Genomic DNA, 26769 nt, shown 5'->3' on the forward strand with positions numbered 1-26769 from the left:
TGTATCACCTGAGGAAGAACGAACCAGGAAGCTTCCAGGTGAGATTGAGGGCGTCAATACACCTGACAATTTGCGGCAAAAACTCCTGATATCCTCAATCCCCAACTTCTTCTCTGCAGCCACGACAACCTCTTGTTTGACTAGATCCAGAGCGTCGAACATTTTCTTTGGGAGCACCCCCAAAGCTGCAGTCAGGACCACCAAAAGGGTACGATCCAGTTTCAAATCAAAATTCCATTCTGCACACGTCCACCAGGTGGCGCTGAAACATCTCATTTCGGTGGTGACGCAAACTTGGACTTGATGAATCCAAGCACAATAGTACCTGAGAAGAGTATTTCGTTCTTGCGGTGTCTACATTTCTTTTTTCCTCTTCACAGGGTGGATTCCTGCAGGACATAGACATGATGAACGACCATTATACGACTGCATGGAGCAAAAAAAGTGGTAAGCACAACTTTTTGTACTATGATGACCATGCAGTTGTGCTAAAAAGTAGTCACCCCCCCCCCCCCCCGTGTCCGCCCTTCACTTAAGTTATTCGATTTATGAAGAGTTGTCATTCCTTGAAGGGTATGCCTGATGCTCGAAATGAGGTCCCTAATAATGTCCGTCTGTGAGTTTCACCACATTGAGAGAGCGATTTTGAGATATTGATTGCCTGTTGGAGCCGCAAGGCCCGCCCTTTTCCACTAACTACCAATCGGGATCCTTCTTTCCTCCACTGACTCGTTCCTATTTACATCAAATAGATTTCCATCGACTAGTTATGTCTGATTGTGGGTTTGCCTGATAGATTTCTAGCAATTTATGCCCGTCTTATCGACTTGTAATGTCTTATGAGTTTCATGTGATCAATGGATTTCCATCAACTAGTAGTGTCTGCTCATGCGTTTGAGAGAACCTGTCCATCGACTTGCATCGTTTACTATTTACGATAGTCATGTCTTTTGATGATTTTCATGCGCTCGATGGATTTCCATCGACTATTCATGTCTGCTTAAGAATTTCACCCATCTCGTAGCCATTCAGGACCTTTCCTTCCGATGTGTGCGCCCACCGATGCTCCCTTTGTAGACAGCTCGCTTTCAGCTTGGCTTGCGAGTGAGCTTGATGCACTTTCCATCGACTCGTCATGTCTGTTTGTCAGTTCTACCTAATGGATGGGTAATGAATAGCTCTGTGACAATAAAAAGGAGTGCTATTATCTCACGCTGGTGCACCGATGCGCCCCACAGCCAGCCTTATTATGCACACAAGGCGTCCAAATATGGAAACGGAGGAAGGGGAGAAAAGCGCCGAGCAAGCGAGCGTTCTGCTCGTCACGGCGACACGCTGGCAACATTGTGCCTCGGTCATGTATAATAGATAATTCATATTTGGCTGAATATTGAATGTGCCGTTGCGGCGATGTAATTTTAATCGACGCACGCAGTGAGACACAAGAGCCCAGAGCAGGCGGGGGTTCCACCTCCTGCATCCCGGCTTTTGTTTTTCCCTTGTGAAAGATGACGGGAAGGTGGAGGAGGTTTCGTGACGAGTCACACATTATCAGTTTGATTGTCATTTTAGATGAAGGGACAGTGTTGCATTTTACTTTTTAATGAGGTAAATAATTTTCTATACTTTTTTGCGTCATAAAATCAGACACTAAAGACGTAATGAGAGAAATAATTAGGCAGTGTTTGCTTTATTTGCTTTATTCATTTTTCACAACAAATAAATAATCCACGCCTCGATGCATCGCCTATATTGTCTGCCTTTATGTGCTGCTCCACCATTTGTATCTGTTGTGTAAAAAGGTTATGACAAATTACGGACATTAGCCCGTCATTGGCATTTTGCATCGTATCTTAGCATGACGCTAAACTGGCTTTAAGCTCTATGTTGTTTTTTTTTTGTCCCTGCAGTAACTGTCATTGACGTTTTAAAACCCAACAAAAGCTGCATTTTTGAAATGTTTTTGTTCCATTGAACAAAAACCGAACCAATGGAAAACAAATGCGACCGATTAGTTCACCGACCCGTGAATCGGCGAGTGTCGATACTTGCGGTCACAGTTCTCCTTCTATATGGCGCCGCGCTGTAATTTAGCGCCGCCCAATCGGGGCTGATTTTGTCCAAAATGGCCAACTTCCTGATCAATCCCAAATTGCCCCCCCCCCCCCCCACCAATTTTGCGTTGTTATGGGATGACGGGCCAGTTTTGTTTCCAACTCTGAGCTTGTGTAATTTGAGTTCTGTTTCATGGCACGCTTGAAGGTCGCCAAATCGACGCCGGCGCCGCTTTCACGCGGCGGAACTGTGCCACATCGACCCCATCGACGCCACGCGCGGCGGCGTAGTTGCACACCACGCGACCCCTGCGCCTGACCCCCCCCCCCCCACCGCCCACTGCTGCTTCTGTTGTTGTTGTTGTTGACGCGCTCGCTCCGAGTTCATCCCGATCCCAGATGGTCCCAGCTGCGTCGTCAGGTGGGCTTTTATTTGCGTGACCGCCCGCCAGGAAAGGCGAGCAAAGGGCAGCACTGCCGGCAGCTCGTCTGACGGAGAAACGAGGCCACAAATCCATCACGTTTGCATTCCGTCGCCGTCACGCGCAAATAATTCACAATCTGCGCGTCTTTTCCCCCGGTAGCCGACGGCCAGGTGCTCTCAAAAGCCCCCATACAGCCTGCTTTAGATGTCGCCCTCCTCCAACACGCCTGACTAAAAAAAAATAAAAAAAACAAACAAACAAACAAAAGAAAAAAAATGGCATCGAAAAAAGTTTTCTTGCATCCCTGATTAAAAAGCGTCATATTGACCTTTTGTGTGACACCGCTTTTACTCAAAGCTTTGTTTTTGTCGTTTCCCAATCGTTTCAATGAACCAATTGGCTTTGTTGTTCAAACGTGCCATCCCGGTTGAAGTTAGGTGCGCAAAATAAGGTAACAAACGTCCAATCCAATCTTTTTTTTTTTTTTTTTATGAAAGAAGAGACATTTTCTTGGCTTCAGATTGAAAAGCCATTACCGATAAGACTCGCAGGCTATAGCGGGAAGATGGAAAGAAGTCATTATTAGAGATTAATGAGTTTTTTGGGGGGGGGGGGGGGTGCGGGAATAAACGGTGAGCGGTTGTCGCCCATGGGACAAATTGGGGCGAGTGCTGTTTTTTTTTTCTTCTTCCCGTTCTTCTATCTGTCATGCTCGGCGGCTCACGTCGGAGTGTTTTGGCTCCTTCAGATGAATTGTCACTCCCAAATCAAGTGATGGAACAGGACGGACACAATGGGGGGGAGGGGTTCGACCCATCTGAATTCCATTAGTTGGGGCGGGCTCGGGGTTTCACTTCCTGCGTGACCCCTCCCAACCCTTGGCTACCATCACCCTCCCGTGCCCCAGGGAGGTCCCGATCACATTCCAGCGTCGGGCCCATAAATGTGTTTCCTTGCTCACGCCGGCCTGATTATTGCCTAATCGATCGATCGCGGCCATGTTGACTGCCGGCTGCACTCATCACGGCGTTTTTATTGTGAGGATTGTCATCAGCGCGACTGGCAAAAAAAAAAACCAAACGATTAAAGTCTGGCAAGAATGTCGCTCAGGAAATTATGAAATCTCTTTAACTTTTATTAGCTGGAGCACAGAGGTTTAAATATTAACATCTCGATGAGAACTTTATGAATACAAGCGAGCCGCTGGTTTGAAGAGCAAATTGTTCGGTTCTGCTGGCCTCTACTTTGGACTTCCCAGCCAGCAAACACGCAATCCAAGAATCCGCAGCGTTTGCCTCGTGCCGCTTCTCCATCAACAAATTTAGTCAGCAAATACTTTAATCATAAAAAAAAAAAAAAAATCGATCAAAGAAATGGATGCCCGCTCGTCGGTAATGCATGATTCCTGTCAGCGCGGCTGCGGATCACGGCACAACTTTTTTTTTTCATCATTTCATCTCCTTTAATCAAATGGAGGGAAATGATATCAGGCTACTCGTGAAGCGTATCCCGCGCTGGAAGAGTCCTCGTGGGAGGAGGAGGAGGAGGGTGGCATTCCGAGGTCGCAAATGGATGAGATGGATTATTGATGACTTGAATATGAGACGGATGGAATGCTCGAGATTCCTTATCAGCGGGAGGGAGGGGGGGGGCGCGCTGGCTCTAATTGTGATTGCCATCAGCCGGGCGAAACGGGCGGAAGTGCAATGGACGCCGGTTGCGAGAATCTGATACTCTGTTTATTATTTGTGCTTCCTGTTCATTTTGAGATTACTGCTCGCGTCTTAGACCCGTGTCTAGTTTGCAATGGGTCTCCGTCCAAGTTGATCATTCTTTCCGGCTCATTTGTTTCGAAATCATTTGAACAAATAGAGGTGGCAAAGAATAACAGGGACCCGAAATTTGGACTTCCGAACAACAAATGAGCCATAAAGACTGAAAAGCAACTTCAGGAGGAAAGTAAATAGACTGTGTGATTGTGAAAAAGCGTCTATTAGAGATTGGGCCAGTAGGTAGGATTAGAACTTTATTCCCCCACCAAAAAAAAAACGTTTAAAAATATCTACAGACACAATTACGTCACAATCCAAATAATCCCACTCTAATCAAGTGAGAATGGAAGTGCACACGGCGCGATCCCGAGTCCAGTCAATTTTGCATTGATTGTCATGATCCGACTTACTTTTCCGCGGATCGTTGCCGTACTTTATGTAACTTCCTGTTTCGCTTGTGGCAAGCGTCTGTTTCTTCTCCGCTTTCCTCTGTTGATCTTCCTCGTCGACTCTCCTGCAGACATGCCGGGGTCTCGACTCCATCTCCCATCTCCTTCCAGGCAGGGCGTCCCTGGAGTGACCTTGGGGCTAATGAGTTCCTGAACATGAGTCAATAAACCTCGCACCCCCCTTCCAACCATCACTGACCCCCCCTCCTAACCCCCCCCCCCCCCCCCCCCCCCCCACACACACACACGATATGCTCAGCCCACAAAGAGAAAGAAGGCGTAGTGGCGAGGCAGGCAGGACAGAGGATTCCGATGAAAAGAGCTTAGAGGACTTGAACACTTTTCTCCCGACACACAACAAGCAGACCTCGGGATCAAGTAAGTGCATCTTTGTTTTGAAACGGCCAGATGTGCTTACTTCCGGCGAAGTCGGGGGGGCCTCTCTGAAGCGTCGGTTAAATTTTGGGTCGAAACTCTGGGAAAGTTTTCCCAACATTTGATTGTTTTGCCATGTAGGAATGATGGAAAAAGCAGAATGTCCTGCCTAAACTTTTTGGTGGGGTCCCTGTGACGGCTGAAAGGGTTTGACATGGGCTTAGAATGTTGATCTGAGAACGTTCCTGCTTTTGGAGGTAGAGTTCAGAAACTTATGAAAAGTGCAATGGCGTAAGTGTGTGTGTGTGTGTGGGGGGGGGGGCGGTGGCAAAACACTGCTTTTCGTGGCTGGCTTTTCCACGTGGTGTTGTTCTATGTGAAGGATATGAACACTGAGGTTGCGTTGAGGCCTAGCGGAGGGCAGGATGGTGCCATTGCGTATGAGGCGTATCGGATGCAAGGAGGTCAGTGTTATGTATGAAAGTTACAAACGCAACATTTGGAGATACCAAGATGTGAAAGTCATCTGAAGATGTGACTTGTGGGTTAATATTGCGATGGGCATCTTGTGCACTGTTTGACGCGGCCCACTTTTTTTCCCAGGATGCCGCCATTTGGGTCAGGCCTGAGCGGAATGACAAACCCTTAGCGGGTGTATTGTATCGCCGCCGTCCAGCTGCCGTTGCCATGGCGTTCCTCGGCAAACGCTCTCCTGTCTTATATGCATTCCTGGCACAGGCACCCCCCCCCCCCACCCCCAACCCCTTCACTACCACCCCCACCTCTTCACCCCCTTCAAAATGAGGCGTCAACCCAAGGTGGTGGTCGGAATGACAAAGGCGGATGAGCCCGGAGAAGTTTTCTGAGTAAGTTCCAAGTGGAATGTGGATTGCAGGTTGATGGGTGGGGGCGGGGGGGGGGGGGGGAGACAAACCAAACTCCTAAACAAGTCTCAAACCCTTTTGCTCACTATGCCTTTAAGGAGACCTTTGGGAATGTCAGTGCTCTGAGACCATGTGACACCGTCTATAGAGCACAAAGGGCCTTCGTCTTCTTCGTCCTCCTCCTCCTCCTCCGTGTCTTTTCGGAGCGCTTCTCTACAGAGGAGCAATAAGGCCACTGCGGGGGTGTCTGTGTGAAGGCGAGTGACGTGAAAGGGTCTGTAAGAGTGCGAAGGAAGGGGGGGGGGGTGTTATGAGGATGCTCACAGCGAGTGGTGCATTCACTGACCCCCCCTCCACCTCAACGACCATTCATATGAGCAGAATGAAACCTCCATGGGGAGCGGGGGCCCTCTGAGGAAAAGCGGCGAATAGAAAGCAGGAGAATCGGGGGGGGGGGGGGGGGGTGGCTGGGGAGCTTTTCCTCCAAATGTGCAAAAGACATTCCACTATCCTGACCATCCCGAAGAACGTGCTCGTCTTCGTTGAGGAATGCCAGGCGTAAACACGGGTGTGTCTGATGCATTCAACGAGTCGTTCATGCATTCATGAAGTAGTATTCCGGTTCTTTCTGTGGTGAAAGAAGGCAACGGGAACATTCGTCACAAACATTAGTAATCTGCCCACTGTCCTTGTTTTGCAAGACGAGCCGGTCTTTACAAACAAAAACAACCAGCAGAGGGCGGGGAGGAACTATGCGGGTATTTGGAGTCGATTGGCTCGATCCATCTATGGCTGTGATCAACTTCAAGACCCCGTCTGCGGATTTTCCGCCGTTCACTTTCACGGCGACTCTGTCACGCTTGTGTTGCTGCAACCGTTTCTATCCCCTTGTTTGAACTGTCAAGGCACTTTCGGTGAAGGATGCGCTTTGGCGCTCCTTCCTCGACCGATCAGGGATGTCCCTTCCCCCGCCTCCTCCCCCCCCTCCTCATTCAGGGTAAATCACCGGCGCCCGTGTCGGGAAATAAGACTGTCAAGGCGTTCCCCGAGCGGAGTTGAGGATTGAGTTGTTGCGCATCTGCGAGCCGGCTTCGATACGCGGAATGTCGCGGCGGTGTCAGCGTTGCGCGGGCCGAAGGTAAACAAAGGCTGGCAGCGGGGGGGGTGGGGGGGGTTGAATTTCCCGTGAGTGTGTTGTTCCTCGTCACATTTTTGCCGGGTATTAATGTGGACATTTTAATTATGTGCTCGTAAACAGAAAGAACAACGCGGAAAAACCCTCCGGGAGAGCCTCTTCACATCTTAATAGATGATGGTGGAGAGTCGCTGCGGACAGAAGCAGTCAATCAACGATGGAAAAAAATCATCTCTCGTAATAGGAGACGCAAAAAAAAAAAAAAAGTCTGACGGACCTCTGATGTGAACAGCTAATCAGCCGTTTTAGTTTGAATTAGCTCGTTTGGCTAATTGCAGCGATCGACGGTTATCACCCGAAAATTGCCCCAACACCCGTTTAATTGCTCGCCCAAATTGGGTTTGCAAGTCCATCATAAGATCAATGTGTGACAAAGTCTGATGGAGCCATCACCCAAATTGAGAAGCTAGGAGGCGCCATTTTAGTTTGGGGTCGTCGCCATTTTGGGCGAATTCCAGAGCTTGAAAGTTAGAAAAAAAAATGGATGCCCTGACACCAGTTGACCTTATTGACATCCAATTGGGTGGAAGTTCTGTCTTAAAAGGATGTAGAAAAAGTTTCAACTAGACATGTTGGTTTGAAGTAGCCGTTTTTGGGGGGCTCGTACTTTGGCCAAACTTCGACATCCAATTAAGCCCCGTCGGAGTTTGAAGATCGTTCCACGGCTTCGCCGTGAACTCCTTTGCTTCCATTTCGGGCAAAAAAACTCTCTCCAGCTGCCGGAGGCCAGTACGCCCGTGATAAGGTCATCTTCTCGACGTGTGACGGCTTCGACGGCAAAAAAGAAAAAAAAAAAAGAAAAATCCATTGGCGAGCGCGGGAGTCAGGACGGAGGCACGTACATCACTCGCTGGGCTCCAAAAGAGAATAAGTGCAGCCCAATCAATGGGATGGAACAAAAAAGAGGCGCCATGGTGGTTTCGATGAGACGCCCTCCGAAGTGATGCGGGGGGCGGGGGGGGGGGCTTTTTATTTCCATTAGAGCCTGCTGTGATGCTTTACTTTGTGTTGTCTGCATTGGCGAGGATTCAAATTAATTAGACCCGTTTGAGTGGCGTGCTGCATCTGCTCCGGTGTTTTTATTATTTTTTATTTTTCCTTCCTTTGTATGACGTGTGAGATGGTGGCGTGGGTTGCACATTGAGCCGCGCTTCCTGTCAGGTTTGGCCTCCGTGGGGGGGGTGGGGGGGGAATACTGTCGGCGTGGGTGTGCGGATGTAGTCGTCGTCTGAGGAATGGCGGCGCGATGCAGGCGAGCCGGGATTCTCACCGCCGCTTCAGCGGAAAGAGTTTGATATTATTAGGAAATATCACACAAAGGAGACGGTCATGTTGCGCTCGTGCGCCTCGCTCGTAGGCGCGGGCTTGTTTATTTATTTCAATCGGTGATTTTACCTGGCCCGGGGGGGGGGGGGGCGTCAAATGTCATTCCAGTTTTTTTTGGGTTGCGAGTGAAAGTGATGAAAAGTGGATGTACGTGAACGCTTGCTGGTGAATGCGGTCATATCTGTCGTTCTTCACAGAGGATAAAGAACGCATTCCTGTGAGTTTTCCTTTCAAAGTCATCTTACAAGCGCACTTTGTTGTTTCGATGGTTCCCACTAGCTTCACCCGCCTTTATTATTCTCCGTTCCTGTTCCGCTATCAGATCCTCCCTCGCTCTTTCCGCGTTCTCCGCAAGGTTGTTTTCCTTCTCTGGAGTGGCATCCGCCGGCGCTTGGCAAAGGAACGGCAATAAGGCTTCCAAATAAATCCTGTTCAATATGCAGACGTTTGCACTCTTTTTTCCCAACGACTTTGTTCAAGGACGTCAGCCCCGTTTATTGTCTGGAATCAATCGCGGAGGCGGGCGGGCGAGCGGGCGGGCGGGAGCCCTCGCGGCCGCCATTCGGGGGTTCATCTGGGACACATGATGGGCTTTGATGAGGACCGAGTGTACTCGAAAAGACAAGGAAACAAATGGGGGGGGGGGGCGCCTGCAACGCCGAGCGATGCGTGACTATTGATCTGCGGTCTCAATATCGCTCACTCATTGTGTGGGAGGGCGGCCCGGCTGTGTGTTGTGGATCAATGAGGCAAATTGGCTGTTTGAACACCCGCACTTTATTTGGCGGTAAATCCCCCTCAGATTTCCGTTGCCTGTAGATGTGCGGTGCTCACTCGGGTAAAGTTTGGCATTTGTGCCTCTTTCAGTTACGCCGGAATGAAATCTCGTCAATGCCCCATAACACAATGCCCCCCCCCCCCCCTTCCCAAAACTTGTGAGTTCCCCGAGAACAAAGTCATGACAAAGCCTTAATGGAAGTCATCTGAATCCCGCCATCCAAAGTCTCAGACGCCGTCTTATCTTCAAAACCAGTCGGGTCCCTTTTTAGTCGGCGCGATGAGGATTTGCCGTTTGGTCTGTTTTGCAACGAGCGTCGGATCAATAGCGCGGGCGTGTTTGGCGTCGCGTTCAATCGCCCGATTTCTTTTTCCGCAGTCAAAGCGTGTTCAAAGTGAAGCGCAAAGTGTCATTCGGGTGTTAAAAGTTTGTTTGTGGGTGACCTTGGCAGGATGCACGGGCGCAAGCAGTGGAGCAGCACGCAAGCCGCCGTCATGGCCCTGCTGGTGCTCGCCGCCGTGGCGGCCGAAGGCGGCAAATCCGACAAACAAGGTGACAAAAAATCGGACGGCTCTTTGTCGATGTTTCGGTATCATTTTAGAAATCGATACAGAATTTGGGGGGGGGGGGGGGGGTTGGCGGACCTCGTTTAGGCAATTTTTGATTCTCTTTTGTCTGCTCGTCTGTGTTGCTGCACCACGTGTGTTCCTTGGCAAATAGCCATTTGACGAAGTATCGCACTCGTATTTCGCTCCGTTTTGAATCCGTCGAAAATCCCGAAAGTGTTGAACCTCGGCGGTGTTTGGTCGCAGGCAAGAAGGAGCGCAAGTCGGACTGCGGCGAGTGGCAGTGGAGCGTCTGCGTGGCCAACGAGGGCGACTGCGGCCTGGGCACCCGCGAGGGCACCGCGCCGGCGCCGACTGCAAGCAGACCATCAAGACGCAGCGCTGCAAGATCCCCTGCAACTGGAAGAAGAAGTTCGGAGGTCAGCACCGCACCCGCATATAAACCAAGATGGGCACTTTTCACTTCCTGCAAGTAGACATGAGGTGGTGGAAATATTGGGAGCAGCTGTCGTCATGATCCCGCTTTGTTTTCATTGCGGCTGGTCTTGCGTCCGCTGAGTGCACGGGCCCACATGAAGGCAGGCTGGGGGGTGGGGTGGGGGGGGCTTCCTGCCAGATTCCAGGATGCTTCGTCCACACACTAAAGGCTTTTTTATCAAGCGCTTGGGACCCCCCCAACAATCCCCAACTCCTGACAACAATCCCCCAATACCTCCTTTGATGAGCACCCTGAGAATTCCCCGGCGACCACAAGCAAGTCTTTCATTTTCAGTCCCCCCCCCCCCCCCCCGCCCCCCCATCCCCATCCCTCGAGTTTACCAAGATGACGCCAAGAGCGATACGAGCACGTGTGCAAACGACGACGTACGGCAGCCGTTCCCGGGGGCAAATTGCACGCGTGGCGGGGGCGGTGGGGGGGGGGGGGGGTTGAATTGAAGGTGTCTTACGGCTTCTATCGCGCCAAAGCGCATACGTGCGAGTTATTTGAGCTGACAAGATTGTATCCGAACATGATTTGCAGGACCGAACGGCAACCGGGACGCTTCTGATTGGACTCATCTGTTAGCGCGGGTGCCGTCACGCCCGCCCCCCCGCCATCTGTTTCAGTGAGCGGGAAGGAAACGGCATCTGGCGGCGGCGGCACCGACGATAAGCGACTCAGATGTTGTTGTCTTTGGCAGGGGAGTGCAAGTACGACTTCCAGGCTTGGGGGGAGTGCGACCTGAGCACGGGCAAGAAGAACAGGACGGGCGTGCTGAAGAGGGCGCTGATGGACGCCACCTGCGCCCCCACCGTCACAGCCAGTAAGCCTTGCGGGAAGATTCCCAAGGCCAAGCTGCAAGGTGAGCGCCTCAAAGACGCAGCGAGCCGCCATTTTCGGTCATCCCGAGATAGAAATAGCGTACAAATACAAAGCGCCATTCGGTCACACGTTGGTAGGATGAGGCAAGATGCGATTTTTAATATTTTGGCAGCCTTCTAGTTTGCATGTGCCCCGGTCCACTGGATCTCTTTTTCGCTCTCGGTAACTTGACCCGGAACTGAATGAGTTCAAACCCACAGAGGGACACTCCAAAGAGTTGGAGGTGGAGGTTTGTTCCCAGGATGTGAAAGTCAAGTGTGGAGGTTCCTCTCCAAGCGCCCTCGGAGATTTGCAACTTGCCTTGCTTCCCCGCACTCATTCTTGTTTCAAGAAAGAGACTCGAACAATGTTGCGCACCTTGACAGTGTTCCTCCGGTGCTTTGGGAGGATGCTGACAGCCCCCCCCCCCGCCCCCCCAGCCCACTTCACTTTCTGCACTTGAGATTCTCCCCCACAATTGTTTCAAATGGACTCCACAAGACTGTACCCTTCAATAAATAAAGGAGTCAGTGTTGGTCGGGGGGGGGGGGGGGTCGGAGATAGCAAGCGGGTGGTTTTCTCGTCCGTAAGTCCCGCTTGGAAGCGGGCGTATGAATTATGGATGGCCGCGTCGGCGCCTCGCACAGACACGGCAAGACTGTCTGCTCAAAGAAGCGAACCCCGCCGACAACAGCCAAAACACTCGCCCCCCCCCCGTCATCCCGCATGCTGATGCGACCACCGCGGTCGCGGGACGCCGTCCCAATTCTGACACGCTGCGCTCCGGTGACCATAACCTTCACACGCTTCAATTAGGACGCGCTCCGATACTCTCCGAGCGCCAGACGATTCCCTCCGATGACAATGCGATTGCGCAATTTGCTACGATGACGGTACGACCGAATCCAATTAAAATCGATCATGTGGTAAGATCACTCAAGCGGCATTGCCGGACTTTAGCTTTAGCCGTTAGCTTCTCACCCCCGCCTCCCGCCGAAGGAATACAAAAAAAAAAACACCCAACGAGAGAATGTCAAATGCCGCACGCAATATTTGACTGCGAGGCGGCGAGTCGACCGGGAGCGAGTCGACGGCCTTTTTTGTTAGCTCTGCAAACCGGGACGCAATTGACCCGCAAACACGGTGCCGCGAGCGCTGCCAAATTGCCGATGAGCGCTCGCGAAGCGTCCGCCTTATCGCGCCGGGCAGATGACGCGTCAGGCCGCGCGAACGCCCGCAGTAGCGCGTGCGAGGACAATATCATATTAGCGTTAGCCACTGTAGCATTATGCTAATTTAAAAATTCAAAAAAAAAAAACAAAACAGTTCCCGAAAGCCAAATGCAAATGAGATGTACAAAAAAAAAAGTTCAAAACAACTGAACTGTACTTAGGCGGTGGTTGTTTTGCGTCCCGCGAGAGGTCCGAGCGCCGCACGTAGCACTCGGCATCGTGCGGGAGCTTCTATTTGCTCAATTAGGATTTGATATTTTCATTTGTGACTAAATTGAATCCGAAAATCCCTCCGTGTTTATTTCAAACAAGGAAATCCAAAATACCCCCCCCCCCCTCCCCCCGCCGCGCCCCCGCCCGGGCACCAGAAAAAGTAAAGCCTTCCCTATTCGTGAACTTTGTCATTAACTTTATTGTCCTGTTGATTTGTTAAATTAGAGGCAACGGCGTCCTCTTGTCGCAGTGCATATCGTTTGCAGTAATGCGGAGCGAACAGCGGGGGGGGGGGGGGGGGGGGGGGCAGGCGGCGCTCCCGCATCCAATTCAATTCCCTTTTAATGACCGCTCAGCTAAGCCGGAGGAATTCGATTAGCTGCGATGTGATTGGGGCAACATCACAACCTGGAAAGGACACAGAAAAACACGCTAGCGGGGGAAGTCGGCCCTGTTTTACTTTCTGGAACTCGTATTCGCGTCTTCTCTTCGTACGGGAATTTTCATGCTGCATATGAAGCTGCATCATTCCCGGTGGAGGTTTCCCCCCCACGCGGACCAACACGAGGGGGCTTATTATGGGGCAAAAGTCCACGTGATTTGAGCGCAAATGGTCCGTCTGTTCTTTCGTTTTGTGTGACAAACAACATTTGCTGTAATGGCCGACCATCCGTCTCCAAATTCTGCTTATTACAAACACTGAAAGCATTGTTTGGTGGAGCCAGGCTCGCTTATTATTTTTTTTTTTTTACCTTTCAATCTGCATTTTGCCCATACTCGGAGGGGAAGCACATTTGATATTCCCGAGGGGCCGAATGTGCCTGAGCCATCTTTTTTTTTTGTTGCTGTCTGTAGGAAAATCCAAAACATTGCATTCATTTGCGCATATTTACGATGCCGCATGCACTTTGCTCGGCGGCACGAAAATGAGAGGAAGTTGCGTTTCAGCATCAAAATCGGTAACAATGAGACAAAATACGACTGGAGAAGTATCACTGGAAATGGCCTACTCGCCCCCCCTCAAAAAAACCCAACATGGCTTACTTCCTTTGTCCTTTGTTTTTTTTGTGGGTCTTCTCATGTTGACCAAATTTCAAGTTAAGTGTAACGAGCTTTTGGGAGTGAATTTTCAAAGGAGGACAAAGTAAATGATGCTGAAAAAGATCACTTCCAAACAAAATGGCGGACATCCTGTGTGCGCTCAAGCATTGCTTCTTGATACTTTTTTTTTTTCTGGGTCTACTTTCATGTTGCAAAGTCAAACTGGCTCTTGGGGAATGAATTTGAAAAAAAAATTAATAATAATAATAATAATCCACCGCGGAGCTCCCTGCCCGAATTGTCGGTATCTGCTAAAAGATAGTCTCAATCTGCAATCGTAATCCTTTGCATTCCCGTCCTTGCACCTTTTCTGGAATCGCAAACACAGGATCCCGGTGGAGGTTAAACATGAGTCCTTTTGTTTGCTCCCCCCCCCCCCCCCCCGACCCCCCACCTCCCTCGCCTAAACCCTCTGATCCGTCTGCCGGAGGCCGACTGTATCTCTTCTACCCCATCCCCATCCTGTCTCCCGTGGTAACCTCTCTGCTTCTCGGGAGTGTGTGTGTGTGTGTGGGGGGGGGGGGCTTATCTCCCAACCGGCAGACAGGGAAAATCACATCTTAGCCTGAGATTGCCGGTCGCGCCGCACTCCTTCTGCCGTCGCCCTGCCTCGTGTGTAAGTGCGCCCGTGTGCGATAGCCAATTTCTGCCTGCCTTCATTAGAAGTCAGCTGTCACTCAAACAGCCTTTGAACGTGTCCAACGGGAGTCCCGATTCCGAAGCGGGTATTTTAGTCTCAATTGCAGGGGGGGGGTCCTTCAAAGATGAACTCTTCCTTGAAATGTTGTCTGATTGCGTCAGAATTGGAAGCGCGAAACGGTGAGGATCCGTCATTGAGTGTGAGAGGAGCGCGGCGGCAAACTTTGATGACTTGCTGTAAAAACGTCAAAGCTTTGGAAGATTCCCCCCACCCCCGAAATTGGTTTCACTCGGCAACCCGAAACTTTTGGTGGGAATGTCCATCAAATGACATTGGAGATGTGTCTTCGTTTGAAGGCGAAGCAATTTTAGGGATCGTTTACATGACAGTCTCTTGCCCCTCGTTTTATACATTGATTCATTTTTTTTTTCTTGGTCCTCCAGATGCCAAGAAGCAGAAGAAAGAAGGCAAGAAGCGAGAGCGCGGCCAAATGGACTGATGATGATGATGATGATGATGAAGAAGGCGCAGTGGATGAAGATGAAGAGGAGGGTGGCGTCGACTGTCCCTTAGGCTGCGGCAGGAGAAAGCCCGTGCAAATGAGACCCGTAGTGTTTATATTTAGTCTTCTTTAGAAACAAAGACGTTAGATTTAATCACATAATCAGTACCAATTCACTGGAATATTATATCCTTCCGATTGCTGCTTTTCATTTGTCGTTACCTCAATTTACCCCATTTTTTTTCTTCTTTAATTCTATTAATCCTCAACGGTATTAAAATCCCTTCCAGCCCAAACCCGGCTTCCTTCATTTTCCCAGAATGCAAATAAAGGAATAAGAGATTTTTTTTAAACATTTTTATTTTCATCCTGAAAGAATATGGCACAAGTTTTAACCATTAAGATGCATGAAAAATTGTCAATTGACTGTACTGGGGGTCGGGGTCTGTAGAAGAGGGGTGGGTAAAAGAGGGTGGGGGGGGGGGGATTTCGGAGGCTATGAAATACGCGAATGTGCATTTCCAATTCTTACATATGTCGTCGTATATATTTCTATATATATATCTGTATTTACATAGCAAACTTTTTGTTTCCCACAAGTCACACACACACAAACATCTACAAATGCAACAAAAATGCAGTTGGCGGTGAGGCCAAATGTTTTTTTTTTTTTCTGTGTCCACTTTTGTGATCCATCCGCACAACATTGCAAATCATGCCCACAGAAATGCACGTCATTATTCTTATTAAAATAAAAACAACAACAAATAAACCATTTTAACACAAAAGTTTCTGTACACTTTGAAACGGAACGATTTCTACACAGATTATAAATTGTGTGTGAAATGGTGAGTAGATGGAGGGGTGTCTTTTGGAAGCCTGTTTGGAATCTCCGGTCAGATGCTCGCGCGTTCACGTCTGCATGTGCGCGTGCGTGCAAACCGCAAATATGGACACAAATATGACAGCTGTTCAATGAAAGTAGCTGGAGCTCAGAGCTTACACATTCACATTGAAAGAGCAATTAGCATTTTGTCATTCCGGCTAAGGCACTTTGAAATTGCTCCGTACAATCTGGCGATATTTTCCATTTGTCACTAGTTCCGCAAACTTTTTTTGTGACCCCCCCCCCCAACATTTCCACCACGTAGGAGGATTTTAGCCCTTTGACGTAAGCCGTGTGAAGAGGAGCCCGATTAGCTCTGACGGCACGATGAAGACGACGATGGAGACGACGTGGAATAAAGACGGGGGGGGGGGGGGGGATTCCGGAATTCCCACAATGGAACGCCCGGACGTCCACATTGGAACGAGGGCAGATTTGATCATTTTATTAAAAAAAAAAATTAATGGGTCGAATTCCCCACCCAGTCATATTTTAATTAGGTCTTCCATGCCTCGAGGGGGCAGCATTTGACCATTAATGTGTATTTTCCCTCCAAATTTGTAGACGATGAATTTGTACACAACCGCAGATGTTCCCACGGCGAAGGTTGTTCCAAGAGAGAAAAAAGCTCAAACGACACTTTTGGTAAGTGTCATAATGTTACAATTGTCACCGGTGCTGTGTCATCATTTTAATATTCATATTAATATTATAATAATATACTTTCCAGCCACGGCGTGGGGAAAATGACATGCTAGCTAAACGAGACATTACAGCCTTCGTTTTACGTTCATAAAGGACGTCCAACCCTCATCGAGGTGGATAAAAAGACACCAGTTCCCCTTTGTAATAATGTTACTTTTCTCATGACCTCGGTCAAGTGAAACAAACTTTGTGAGGAAAATGACATTTTAGCTATTGTTGTTTACTTTTTGACCAGTTTTCCCACCATTTCCCCACAAATCTTCCTTGACCAAGAACATGTTATTTGACGATTCATGTTAAAAAAAATACTTGCTAGAATTGTTTCTTGGCACTTATAAACCAGTTTTATATCAATTGCCATGAAAGAAATTGTGTTGATGTGGTCCTCCTCCATGCCTCCAGGGGACAGCAACGAAAACCGGGGTCTCAAATCGATCGTGAGTGGATAAAGGACAAATCAACCCTTCTGGTAAGTGGAATAATGTTACTATTGTCATCATTTTGAAACATAAGGGAATGCGAGTTAGAAATGTCACATTTGTAAATCCTCACCATTGAGGCCTCTTTGAAAAACTTTTCGCGCGTGTGACGGTGAGTCCAATAAAAACGCTAACGTGATGCTAATGTGCCCATATGGCATTAAAGACGACAAAAGTAGCCCTTTTAAATTAGAAGCCGGTAAAGGTGCGATCCGAAGTTAACTCCGCACTTGGAGCCCACAACCACGCATCAGCACGCACACATAATGTATATAAACTCGCACCCGCATACAGTGATCCTCACACTCCAAACAAACACGAATAAACTCTGAGCTTTAGCTACCTGTTGGATGCTGCCTAATGTGGCAGCACGCATAAATATGTTATTAGGTGGCGACGGCAAAAAATGAGTCTGACAAAAAGAGCCGAGTGAGCAAAACGCCGTGATGAATGATCCATTTTCTTTCCTTAAAATTTTCAGAACTTGTCCACAAAAAAAAAAAGCTTGAGACCAGCGCTAAAAATCATCGCGAATAGAATTTAGCAATATGGATGCAGGCAGGAATCTAAATTAATGGGAAAAAAAGTCTCCAATTTGTGGGTATGATTCGGGGATTTGCGGAGAAGATTCAGAGTGAACACAAAGCAGCTTTGTACAGTTATCTACAGGTGTTGTCGCTGAACCTAGAACGCGTGAGGTTTAAATTCAGGAAGCCCTGTTGTCCCGTTGTGGCGCGCAAAAATGTTGTAGCCTGTGTCATAGCCTACTGATGCTACGATTTCTTTGCGGACATTTCAGAATGTTTTATAAACGATCGCTTTACTTGAGCTCTCGCCACCCACAAGTATGTGCGATGTCATGATGTGTGAAAGAAAATGGCCTCTCAAGAGAAATGGTGGAAACGGACGGTCGATCGCACCAAATGATCCGCGTGGCGCCGTAGTCTTTGGAAATGTCTACCTAGCGGAGCGAATGTTCTTGTACTGGCAGAGCAGTAAGTGCTTGAAGGTCTTTTTGAAGGTGACGTTGCACAGGGCGTAGCAGGCCGGGTTGATGGTGCTGTTGATGTAGCACAGCCAGTAGCCCAGCGTCCACACCGTGTTGGGGATGCAGCTGGAGCAAAAAGTGTTGATCAGCACCATGACGTTGTAAGGCGTCCACGTGGCCACGAAGGCCACCAGGATGGCCATGATGGTGCGGGTCACCTTCTTTTCCCGCGACGGGGCCGCCTTCTTCTTCTTGTTGGGCGGCTGCTTGGTCATCTTGACAATCTTGCGGGCCACGTGGTTCTGCCGCTCGGAGGCCGGCACAATCTCCACCGTGGCGCCGGACGGTGTGTAGCAGTCACCTTTGGGGGATTTGGCCTTGATCTTGATGCAGGTCAGTTTGGAGACGCCCGCTTTGGCGCGCCGGCGGGGTGGCGGGCGGCCCGGGCCGGCGTCTGAATCGGCGGCCGACGGCGGCGTCTCCTCGTCCTTGGCGTGGGACGCGGCCGCGCTGCCCGAGGTGGAGTCGTTGGAACTCTCCTTTTCCTCGCCGGCGGCGCAGATCTCCCCCGCCGCCTCGTCGGCCTCGGTTTCGCCCTCCGCCGCGGCGGAGGCGGGCGCTTTGCCGTTCTGCATCCCGCCGCCGTGCCGGTTGCCGCTGTCCTCCGCGTTCTGGCTCCGGGAGGCGGCCGCGTTCTCGGCGGGTATGTTGTTGTTGTCGGGCTTGTTCCCGCGCTTGGCGGGAGACGGGGGCCGCTGCGCGTGGCCTCCCGATGGCTTGCGATGATCCTTCTTGACGCGGCTCTTGCTCGCCCTGGAGATCTGCCAGTAGAGCTGAATCATGATGATGACGGGCAAGTAGAAGGCGGCGATGGCCGTGCCAAAAGTGACGGCCGCGTTGGAGAAGAACTGAATGTAGCACTCCTTCTCCGGCACCGTCCGCCCGCCCACGATGAACTGCCAGAAGAGGATGGCCGGCGCCCACAGGATGAAGGACAGGACCCAGGCGGCGGCGATCATCATGCCCGCCATTTTGGTGGTCCTTTTGACAGGGTAGCTGAGCGGCTTGGTGACGCAGAAGTACCTGTCGAAGCTGATGATGAGCAAATTCATGACCGAGGCGTTGCTGACCACGTAGTCGAGCGCCAGCCACAAGTCGCAGACCACCGGGCCCAGCGGCCAGTACCCGATGACGATGTAGACCGTGTACAAGTTCATGGAGCAGAGTCCGATGATGAGGTCGGCGCACGCCAGGCTGAAGAGGAAGTAGTTGTTGACGGTCTGCAGGTTCCTGTTGACCTTGATGGAGAGCATGACCAGGATGTTGCCGATCACCGTGACCAGGCTGAGCGAGCCGGCGACCAGCACGATGAACACCACCTCCACCGTCTTGTAGGAGCCCTCGCGCTCCTCCGCCGCCTCGGTGCCGTTGCCTTCCGAGGCGTTCCAGTAGCTGAAATTCAGCGCGTCCATGGCACCGGCTCGCCGACAACCTGCGGTGAGCGCAAAACGACATTTGCCGTGACAAAGATATTTTAGAGCCTTTGAAATGAAAAGCGCCGTCGCGTTAGCGTGTTAATATTCCGCTAAGCCGACGCGCCGCCTCGACATCTGTTTGAGAACCTCCGGGCGAACAATCGTCGAGGCGGCGCCTTCCGTTGTCACGTCGCCTTATTGCATTGTGCTGTCAAGGCCCCCTCCAGACTTGAGGAAAATGTTCAGAAGTTTGACATTTAAATGGTCGGAAATGAATGGATCTTTTTTTTTTTTTGTTTAACTAAAATGAAACAAGATCAAGTTTAGAACGCCCCCCCCTCCTCTTCTTTAAAAAAGAAAAAAAAAATGACATTGATCAAAGATAATATAAAACTCGAGGAGGTTGAATTGTCCTAAATATTCGAGCGATCCACTCTCGCTAATTGCTACATAGCAACTAGCGCGGCGTTTGAGTGCATTGACTTATCCGCAGTGCCACAAATGGCCAGCGGTGGCGCTGGGGCATGAAGCTAAAACGGCCTAATCCCCATCAAACGTTCAACGCTGCCGACTTACGCCGGCAAAGCGCGACAATACGAACGGGACACGCTTTGTTCCCGCCCGGCGGATTAGAGCGCCAGCGCTGATGGTCGCGGCGCGGTCCCAAAGGTGGTCGCTCTTTGTCCTCCACCTAATCCTCGGCGCACCTGAGCGCTCGGACACTCGCACGAGAGTCCAAACAAATCCATCTGGTGTGCCCCGTTGGACACTCGCCTCCTCTTGACTTGACAGCCCCCCAGAGGTGCCCGAATGGAAAGATGCTGTCGACTTGCCAGCATGCTGAGTGAGCGGTCGCCCGGGGAGATTTGCGGCGACTTATCTTAGCCTAGCTATCAATCATCGGGCCCCCCTACCGCACCTCCGCCCCAACCTCATCAGAACGCCGACGCCGACGATCGCGCCCTTTGACCGATGAACACAATGCCGGTGCCAGCTTCCTTTCAAGCCGACATACCTCACGCAGATATCGAAATGGCTTCTTTTGTCTCAGGTATTAGCCCGCCGGACGCCACCGTGCCCCCCCCAATGAGCTTTCCGTATTGTTCCTCGTCGCCATCCGCCGTTTGCTCACCGGAGCTGAAAATTGCTTCTTGCCCATCAGGGAGCGCAAAAAAAAAAAAAAAAAAAAAAGGCCGAGCTCGCCCCTTCGCAGCTCCCTTTTACCCCCCCCAGCGTTTGGTGCTTCACACAGGCGGGCCTGTTGCCTCTTTCATTGGAAGCCGCTTTAACGGGTCGGCGCTTTTTGCCGGCGAGGGGGCAACGGTGGCGTTTTGACGCCCACGCTGTGATTTGCCAGCTGCGCATCTAAAGCGGTGCTCCGGGTTCACTTTTTTTACTTCTGCGGATCCCGGATAAATCCGGGAGGGCACCTGCGCGCCCACCCGTAGCATTTCCATTTCCAATCACCGTCTGCGTTCGCCATCATCAAGGACTCGGGCCGGCGTTTATTTGCCATTTGCCGACGAGCGTGACCGCAATGCAAAAGCCGTGATTGCGGCCGCGCGGCCGGGGGGGGGGGGGGGCTGCCGGGAGGAGGTCGGCGTGGCTCCACGCACTCAAGATTTTCTCTCTTTCCACCAATCACCCGTGCAAGAACGAAGGTTGAAAACCGTTTCGAATGAATTGAATTTGTCAACATGGTATGGAAGGCGAGATCAAATTTTGCAGACTTTCTTTCCCGATCGATCATCACGTCGTCTCTTTTGAGCAGAAGCGCATGTCCGGTTTAACCCAACTCGTATGCTCGAAATAGCTTTTGAGGGTAACGATGTCGAGTTGCCGCGCTCGTTCGTCCCCTCTGTGATTTGCGCTTCATGTCACTTGACTTCTCGATTTATTCTTGGGATCAGCTTGGCCAACCGTGACCTGCGAGTCTTATAATTAAGAGTACAGAAATGGGTTTTTGTACCCAGTCTCACCCCCGCCCCCCCAGATTTTTGGGTTCTGCTTCTTTTGGGTACTGTTCCAGGTATCCACTTGTACATGGATTAAACCTCAGTGCTCAAAAAAACAAAATGGACTCCTACTGTGAGCTATTTCTATTCTGGTGCTCAAGCCTCACGCCGAGTGCGATTAATCATATTTGGCACAAGTCGGCTTGTGTTTGCTTTTTATCAGGGGCGGGGTTCTTTGGGCTCGTTGCGTCACAGATCGCTGAATATCTAATTTCCAGAGGCGAAGTTTGGCTAACGAGTTTTAGTCAGACGTATCTCCTTTGAGCAGGATGTAAGTGGGGGGATCAAATCCTGACAGGTGTTGCATTATCCCTCCGCTAATCTCACGTTGGGTGGGGGGGGTAAACGAGATTTTTTTTTTTTTTTTTTCCGGGAACATTGGCTAAGTGGGTGCTGTCACAACACGGCTCGACTTGACGGGTCCGTCGGTGGAGGATTACCGTTCGCTCGGCTTTACTTCCGACGACGCCGCCGGATGGATTGCGCGGACTCTCGATGGCCACTCGTGATCGACGGCGTCACGTCGCACTCGCGTCTTGACACTTTGTCACCGTCTGCTGCCTGTTATGCGCCGAAGAAGGTGCGCTTTGCCTCGCTTGTTGCCATCTGTGGGCCCGCCGCAGTTAAAGGTGGGGGGGGCCTGTAAATAGCAACAAACTGTCCAAGGGCAACATTTTGCTTTGCTTCTTCTTTATCGCTTTGCTGTGAATCACAGGAGGATGTGTTGGGGGGGCGGCCAAACGCAGGAACAATGAAGTAGAACAAATCCAACAGGCGCCCATTTTATCTCGCCCCCCCCCCCCCCCCCCTCTCCCGCCGCCATGCCATGCCTGCCTTTTCTCTGTCATCGCTATCGGCCTCTATCTTAATGAGCGCCAGCTTTCCATCGAGGATGAGTGCGAGCCAGCCAGCCAGCCGGAGCCATGCGGAGAAGCCGGGCCGCGCCATTAGAGATATTTAGTTTGGCGCCAACATTCCGCGGATGACTTAAGAATTTGTCGGGGTTCCGCGGCTCGTTTTGTTCTTACTGGTATTTTTCGAAAAAAAGTTTTTCTGTCGTAAATGTAATTGTAAAATAGCGCTATGATTGCTAATCGCTCAAGGCCGAGTTGTGAGCCGCTGCAACAGGTTCGACCCCGCTTGGTTTTATTTGCTAATCGCGTCCGAGCCCCAGATCAGAATTAACGGGGTCCGATGATCATACCGCAGATGGTGACCTTACTGTTTGTTTGCCGCAGAGCCAAAAGAAAACCGCAGCGCAGCGCGCATTCTTTAAAACGTCCACACGGGACAGTCTTTAGCCGAAACCCCAGAAGCAACACAATTGCGCAAAGCCTCTTCGCGGCCGGCTCGCTCCGTAATAAGCCAGCTCATCGGAATGCGCGCCAGTCGGAGAAACAGGTGCGTACCAGAGGCGGCGTGTGATCGAGCAAGGCGGCGCGCTAACGGCTTTCTTGGGAAATGATCGTAACGAGCGCCAGCGATAGGGGAGGCGCATTACGCGGATGCGTGACGATGCCGTTCCCGGCCGAGCGGAAGATCCATTTCCTCGGAGTTATGACGACGATCAACCGAGGCCTTTTTGTTTCGGATAAGCTAGTGAAAGTATACAAATTGGAGTCCAGGTAGCGTTTGAGCCATGACGTCTATGTCTGATAATAGGATCACATGCTGAACGATTAAAAAAAATATATTTGCGCGCTAATTCTAAACCCGAGGCTTCGTCAATTGACTATTTAGCGGCGTCAAGCGCTCTCATTTGGACTTTTTCTATTTAGCAGAACTCTGGTTCAGTAATCTCTGCGTACGCTCGGGCCAAATTTACGCAAGCAAAAGACCAGAGACGTCTCTCAAGCCGCACCGATCCACTTGGAAAAAGTTTTGCGCTCTCGTAGCCCGAGGGCGGCGATGAACAGCTGCCGCGTCTCGCTGATATCTGATCAACGTTAATAAGACACTAAAGCTCCCCGTCGAGGCGGAGTGGAAGCAAATTGCTGCAGGTGAAGCCGCGTAAAGCCATCACAGCCGCCCTCGTGCCTCTTCTCCAGCGAAGCTATTATCTTGCGATGTATGGAAATGTGCTAATTAAAGGCAAGTCAGAGGAGGATTCTCGACTAAGTTATCAACGCATATTGAAATTACGCGTGCGAGATGGTCCGTCTTCATCATCCCTCTTCTTTTTGTCCTTTTGTTTTCCGACGATGACACATTTTCGTAGGGGGGGTGGGACAGAAGCGTGTGTGTGTGTCTTTGGCGTTGACGGAGGTCGCAAGTGACACGGCCATTTTTCACAAATGCTGCCGTGTGGTTGCAATCTCAAACGTGTTGATGGGAGGGCACCTTTTTGAGGATTCTCGGAATTCCACAGCCAGTTTGAGCTTTGCGCTCCTTTGACGGATCCCGCCGGGAACGTCCGAGTCATTAACTTTGATCACATGATCACAGCTTGTTTCTCCAACGTGTTAATTGCCATCCACATCCGACATTACAGTTCGGATTGAGAAGCTCATTTTTTTTTCCTACCTTGGACATAAAGTGACCAAGTAAGTAGCTTTGCTCTGGTCATGGGAACTTTTTGGCTGAAAATGTTCCATTTAGACTCAGCCCGGGAGTCGACCACGAAAGGAAAAAAGCTTCTCCTTGTTCGGTCTTATTTCCTCTGACATAAATTCCAGGAAGTAGACCACCAGGCTGACCAACTATGGAGAGTTCAATTCTTCGTGGGCACGTTTTGGGAGCAATTTTTAGATTTAGAGCCCACCCGTCAGCTCGGAATGAGCTCCTCTCGTTAGGTTTTATTTTTCCTCTCCACTGAAGCACCACTCAAGACGGAATCGTCCGTCCTTGGTGTTGTCTTTTGGCTCAGTGCGCACTCAGTGAGATGTTGCCCAGACTCTACCTTTGAGTGGAGGGAAGCCAAAAAAATAAAAAAGAAATAGCATTGCTCCTGGGGGGTGGCGGCCACCTCCTTGGAAAATATACAGCCTAACATTCTGAAGGGAATACAAAGCCCTTGGGCTTGTTGATGGGAAGGATGGTAGCGCTCTGTCTAAATATTTACATTGTATCTCGGCAGGAATCTGTCAAGACCCCCCCAGTTCCCCAACCCCGGTGGCCAGGTACCCTTGAGATGACGGTGGAGGGAGCGGGCGGGGTAGGTTGTTGGAACAGCGCTCGGAAATGAATGCTAATCTGTAATTATAGATCAGGCGCCGAAGATCGCCATCGCTTTCATTTCCTGCCTCTCGCCCGTCCGTCTCGTCTCGGTGGCGACCGGTCCTTGCCACCTCGCACAACGAGGGGCGCTTTCACACCAGCGGACTTGAGCGCGCGCGTCAACCAAACCGTTTTGGTTGCATTACCTCGTCGGTAACGAAGCTTCAGGCGGCATGCCGATAGACGACATCTTAATGGGCTTGTCTTTTGCTTTAGCGTGTTGGCAGTTAGCATCCCCGTTCTCGACCGGGTCAATATTGCCTCGTTTTGTTTTGGTGCCTGATATGGAGCATTCCTTTCCAGTGAGGGAAGAAAGCCAACTGACTTGGTGTGATTTAAGATACATCCTCTATAGTCCATGAATTTGGATCATATTCTGCCATCTAGATGATTGATCTCGAGCAAGGCAAACTCGCAAGGCGCCTTTTGCGTTCTGACTGTCAAAATCTGGCGAGGGGCGGGGTGGACATATTCATCCGTCCTCCGCATGGCTCTCCCTTGTGTTTTTTCCGCTTGACAGCTTTATTGTTCGAGGCTGGAATACTGCCGGACCACTAAAACGCTTCCTCGTTAGCGTTCGCCCGAGCAACAACAACGGCGCGTCCGCCTTGACGGCAGTGTCAACAAATCGCCTGTGGCCAGTCGTCGCGTCTTCGCCCGAGGGAGCTCGCTGTCGTTTTTCATTTGGCTAATTGGCAAATTTTGACATCGTCCAGCCTTCAAGGCAAAAAAATAAAAAGGCGAACGTTTGACCCAATTTTAATTCATATGCCTCATGAACTATAAATCTGACGTCCCCCGCCCACGAGGGCTCGCTGTTTGTTTTTCGCCGCCCACGTCGCAACCTGTCACGAGAGCTTAACCTCATAACTGATGCTATTGACAGCTAACTATTGTCCATTTCACGGTTGGAATACGTTTCCACATATGGTTTAGTGCGTAACATAGACTGGAAAAACTCCTCAGGCCCCTCCGTGTCGTCATCGATTCTTCGCAAAGTTTTGCTATTCGTCCCAGGTCTTGTTCCCTAAACCCTTCTGAATAGAGAGTGTTCACTGTAATCTATTTTTGAAACATTTATTGATGATTTTCCTGTTGCTTAATCCCGAAGTGGATATGCAATCACAAGCGGGCCCCATTCGAGTGGCAGCGAACACACCGCCAGCCGGCGGCGTCTTTTTTTCCTGCTCGCCGCAGGTCAAGTTGTAGCAATGTCAAGCAAAACTGCACTCTGATCGCACGCTAATCTGCCCGCCGCCCGGCCTTGACGTCACGCGACGGAAGGACAGAAAAGCACCTTACCTTTTTTTTTTTTAAAAATAAAAGTGCACGGTTGTAATTTGACCGAGAGTGTGATTGAAGTGATGTTAAGCGACGCGGCGGAGGTGCCGAGCGATCGCGACGGTTTGCTGGGTTCTTATCTTGATTGCAAGTGGGCTCAGTAAACAAGGAAAAGAGGGTTCGGGTTATTTGACGCCGAGTAGAGGCACGAAACATCAAGTTATGCGGCGGCAAAGCAAATAGTGTGAGCGTGCGCGCACACGGTATGTGATCCGTAACAACTGAACTTTCTGCTTGAAATGCATCATTTTTTTATAAAAATTTCTTTCTTTTCTTTTGGTAGGTTCCACGGTCATATGACTAGACAACTCAAAAATGGCTGACACCGGCTCCACCAGAGTTGAGTTATGAAGTGGCGTCATTCGCTGTAGTAATACGCTTTCAGCCCACCAGGGGCACCCTTGCCCGCTCACATGTGCAAGGTGCATAGAAAAAGAAAATCGGTGAGGGTTTTTAATTTTTTTTTTGGGTCCAGGTTTCATGGTTTTGATTTATATGTTTAGTCTCCTCTCTCAAGCTCCCTCTGTCGAATTTACTTTCCCCCAGTGGAGTGCAGCTAAATGAGGTGTAGCGCGCACGCGCACACACACTCAAAAGGGTTGCGGCCCAGTGGATAGGATGGAAATGATGCCACAATTGATTTTAAAGCGACAACAAAAAAGGCTCCATCTTTTGTGGGTCAGTCAGCGTGTTGCCATGGAAACCCAAATGCCAAACACATTTGTTTCTGTTGGCGGAGCAAAGCCTTAACGCGAATACAGTCAGGCGACTAAAATAAAATGGGTCTTGCTTTGACCTGTAACCAGTAAA

General features: G+C 50.3%; 2 protein-coding genes and 1 long non-coding RNA gene across 6 annotated transcripts in view; 2 read left to right on the forward strand and 1 right to left on the reverse strand.

Moving 5' to 3' along the window:
* The first annotated feature begins 23 nt into the window (after nt 1-23).
* ptn (pleiotrophin) lies at nt 24-15150 on the forward strand. Its single transcript, XM_052055446.1, is given in 7 exon segments — nt 24-208; nt 381-447; nt 9710-9810; nt 10071-10160; nt 10163-10243; nt 11006-11167; nt 14796-15150. Coding segments are annotated over 6 exon segments (507 nt in total). The 5' UTR covers nt 24-208; nt 381-430; the 3' UTR covers nt 14852-15150.
* Nucleotides 15151-16191: 1041 nt separating this feature from the next.
* Nucleotides 16192-19387, reverse strand: chrm2a (cholinergic receptor, muscarinic 2a). 2 transcript variants are annotated; one of them, XM_052055432.1, is made up of 2 exons: nt 18131-19387; nt 16192-18038 (listed from the first exon to the last, which is right to left on the reverse strand). In XM_052055432.1, the coding sequence occupies exons 1-2, from the start codon at nt 19382-19384 to the stop codon at nt 17886-17888; spliced, it is 1407 nt and encodes a 468-aa protein (XP_051911392.1). In that variant the 5' UTR covers nt 19385-19387; the 3' UTR covers nt 16192-17885. The 2 variants fall into 2 exon arrangements, with proteins under 2 accessions (XP_051911392.1, XP_051911391.1); XM_052055431.1 differs by having other exon boundaries at nt 16192-19387.
* The window catches only part of LOC127593804 (uncharacterized), a 52376-nt gene continuing 41851 nt past the window's right edge, over nt 16245-26769 (forward strand). For all 3 annotated transcript variants that reach the window (XR_007960515.1, XR_007960514.1, XR_007960513.1), the window contains exons 1-2: nt 16245-16391; nt 16855-16914. This is a non-coding gene — a long non-coding RNA (uncharacterized LOC127593804). The remainder of the gene's footprint in view (nt 16392-16854; nt 16915-26769) is intronic.

The sequence above is a fragment of the Hippocampus zosterae genome, chromosome 21 (genome assembly GCF_025434085.1).
Source record: "Hippocampus zosterae strain Florida chromosome 21, ASM2543408v3, whole genome shotgun sequence".
NCBI classification, from domain to species: domain Eukaryota; kingdom Metazoa; phylum Chordata; class Actinopteri; order Syngnathiformes; family Syngnathidae; genus Hippocampus; species Hippocampus zosterae.

Bases quoted from the DNA above. Each gene is read 5' to 3' on its own strand.
- chrm2a (XM_052055431.1), bottom strand. From the start codon at position 19,384: ATGGACGCGCTGAATTTCAGCTACTGGAACGCCTCGGAAGGCAACGGC.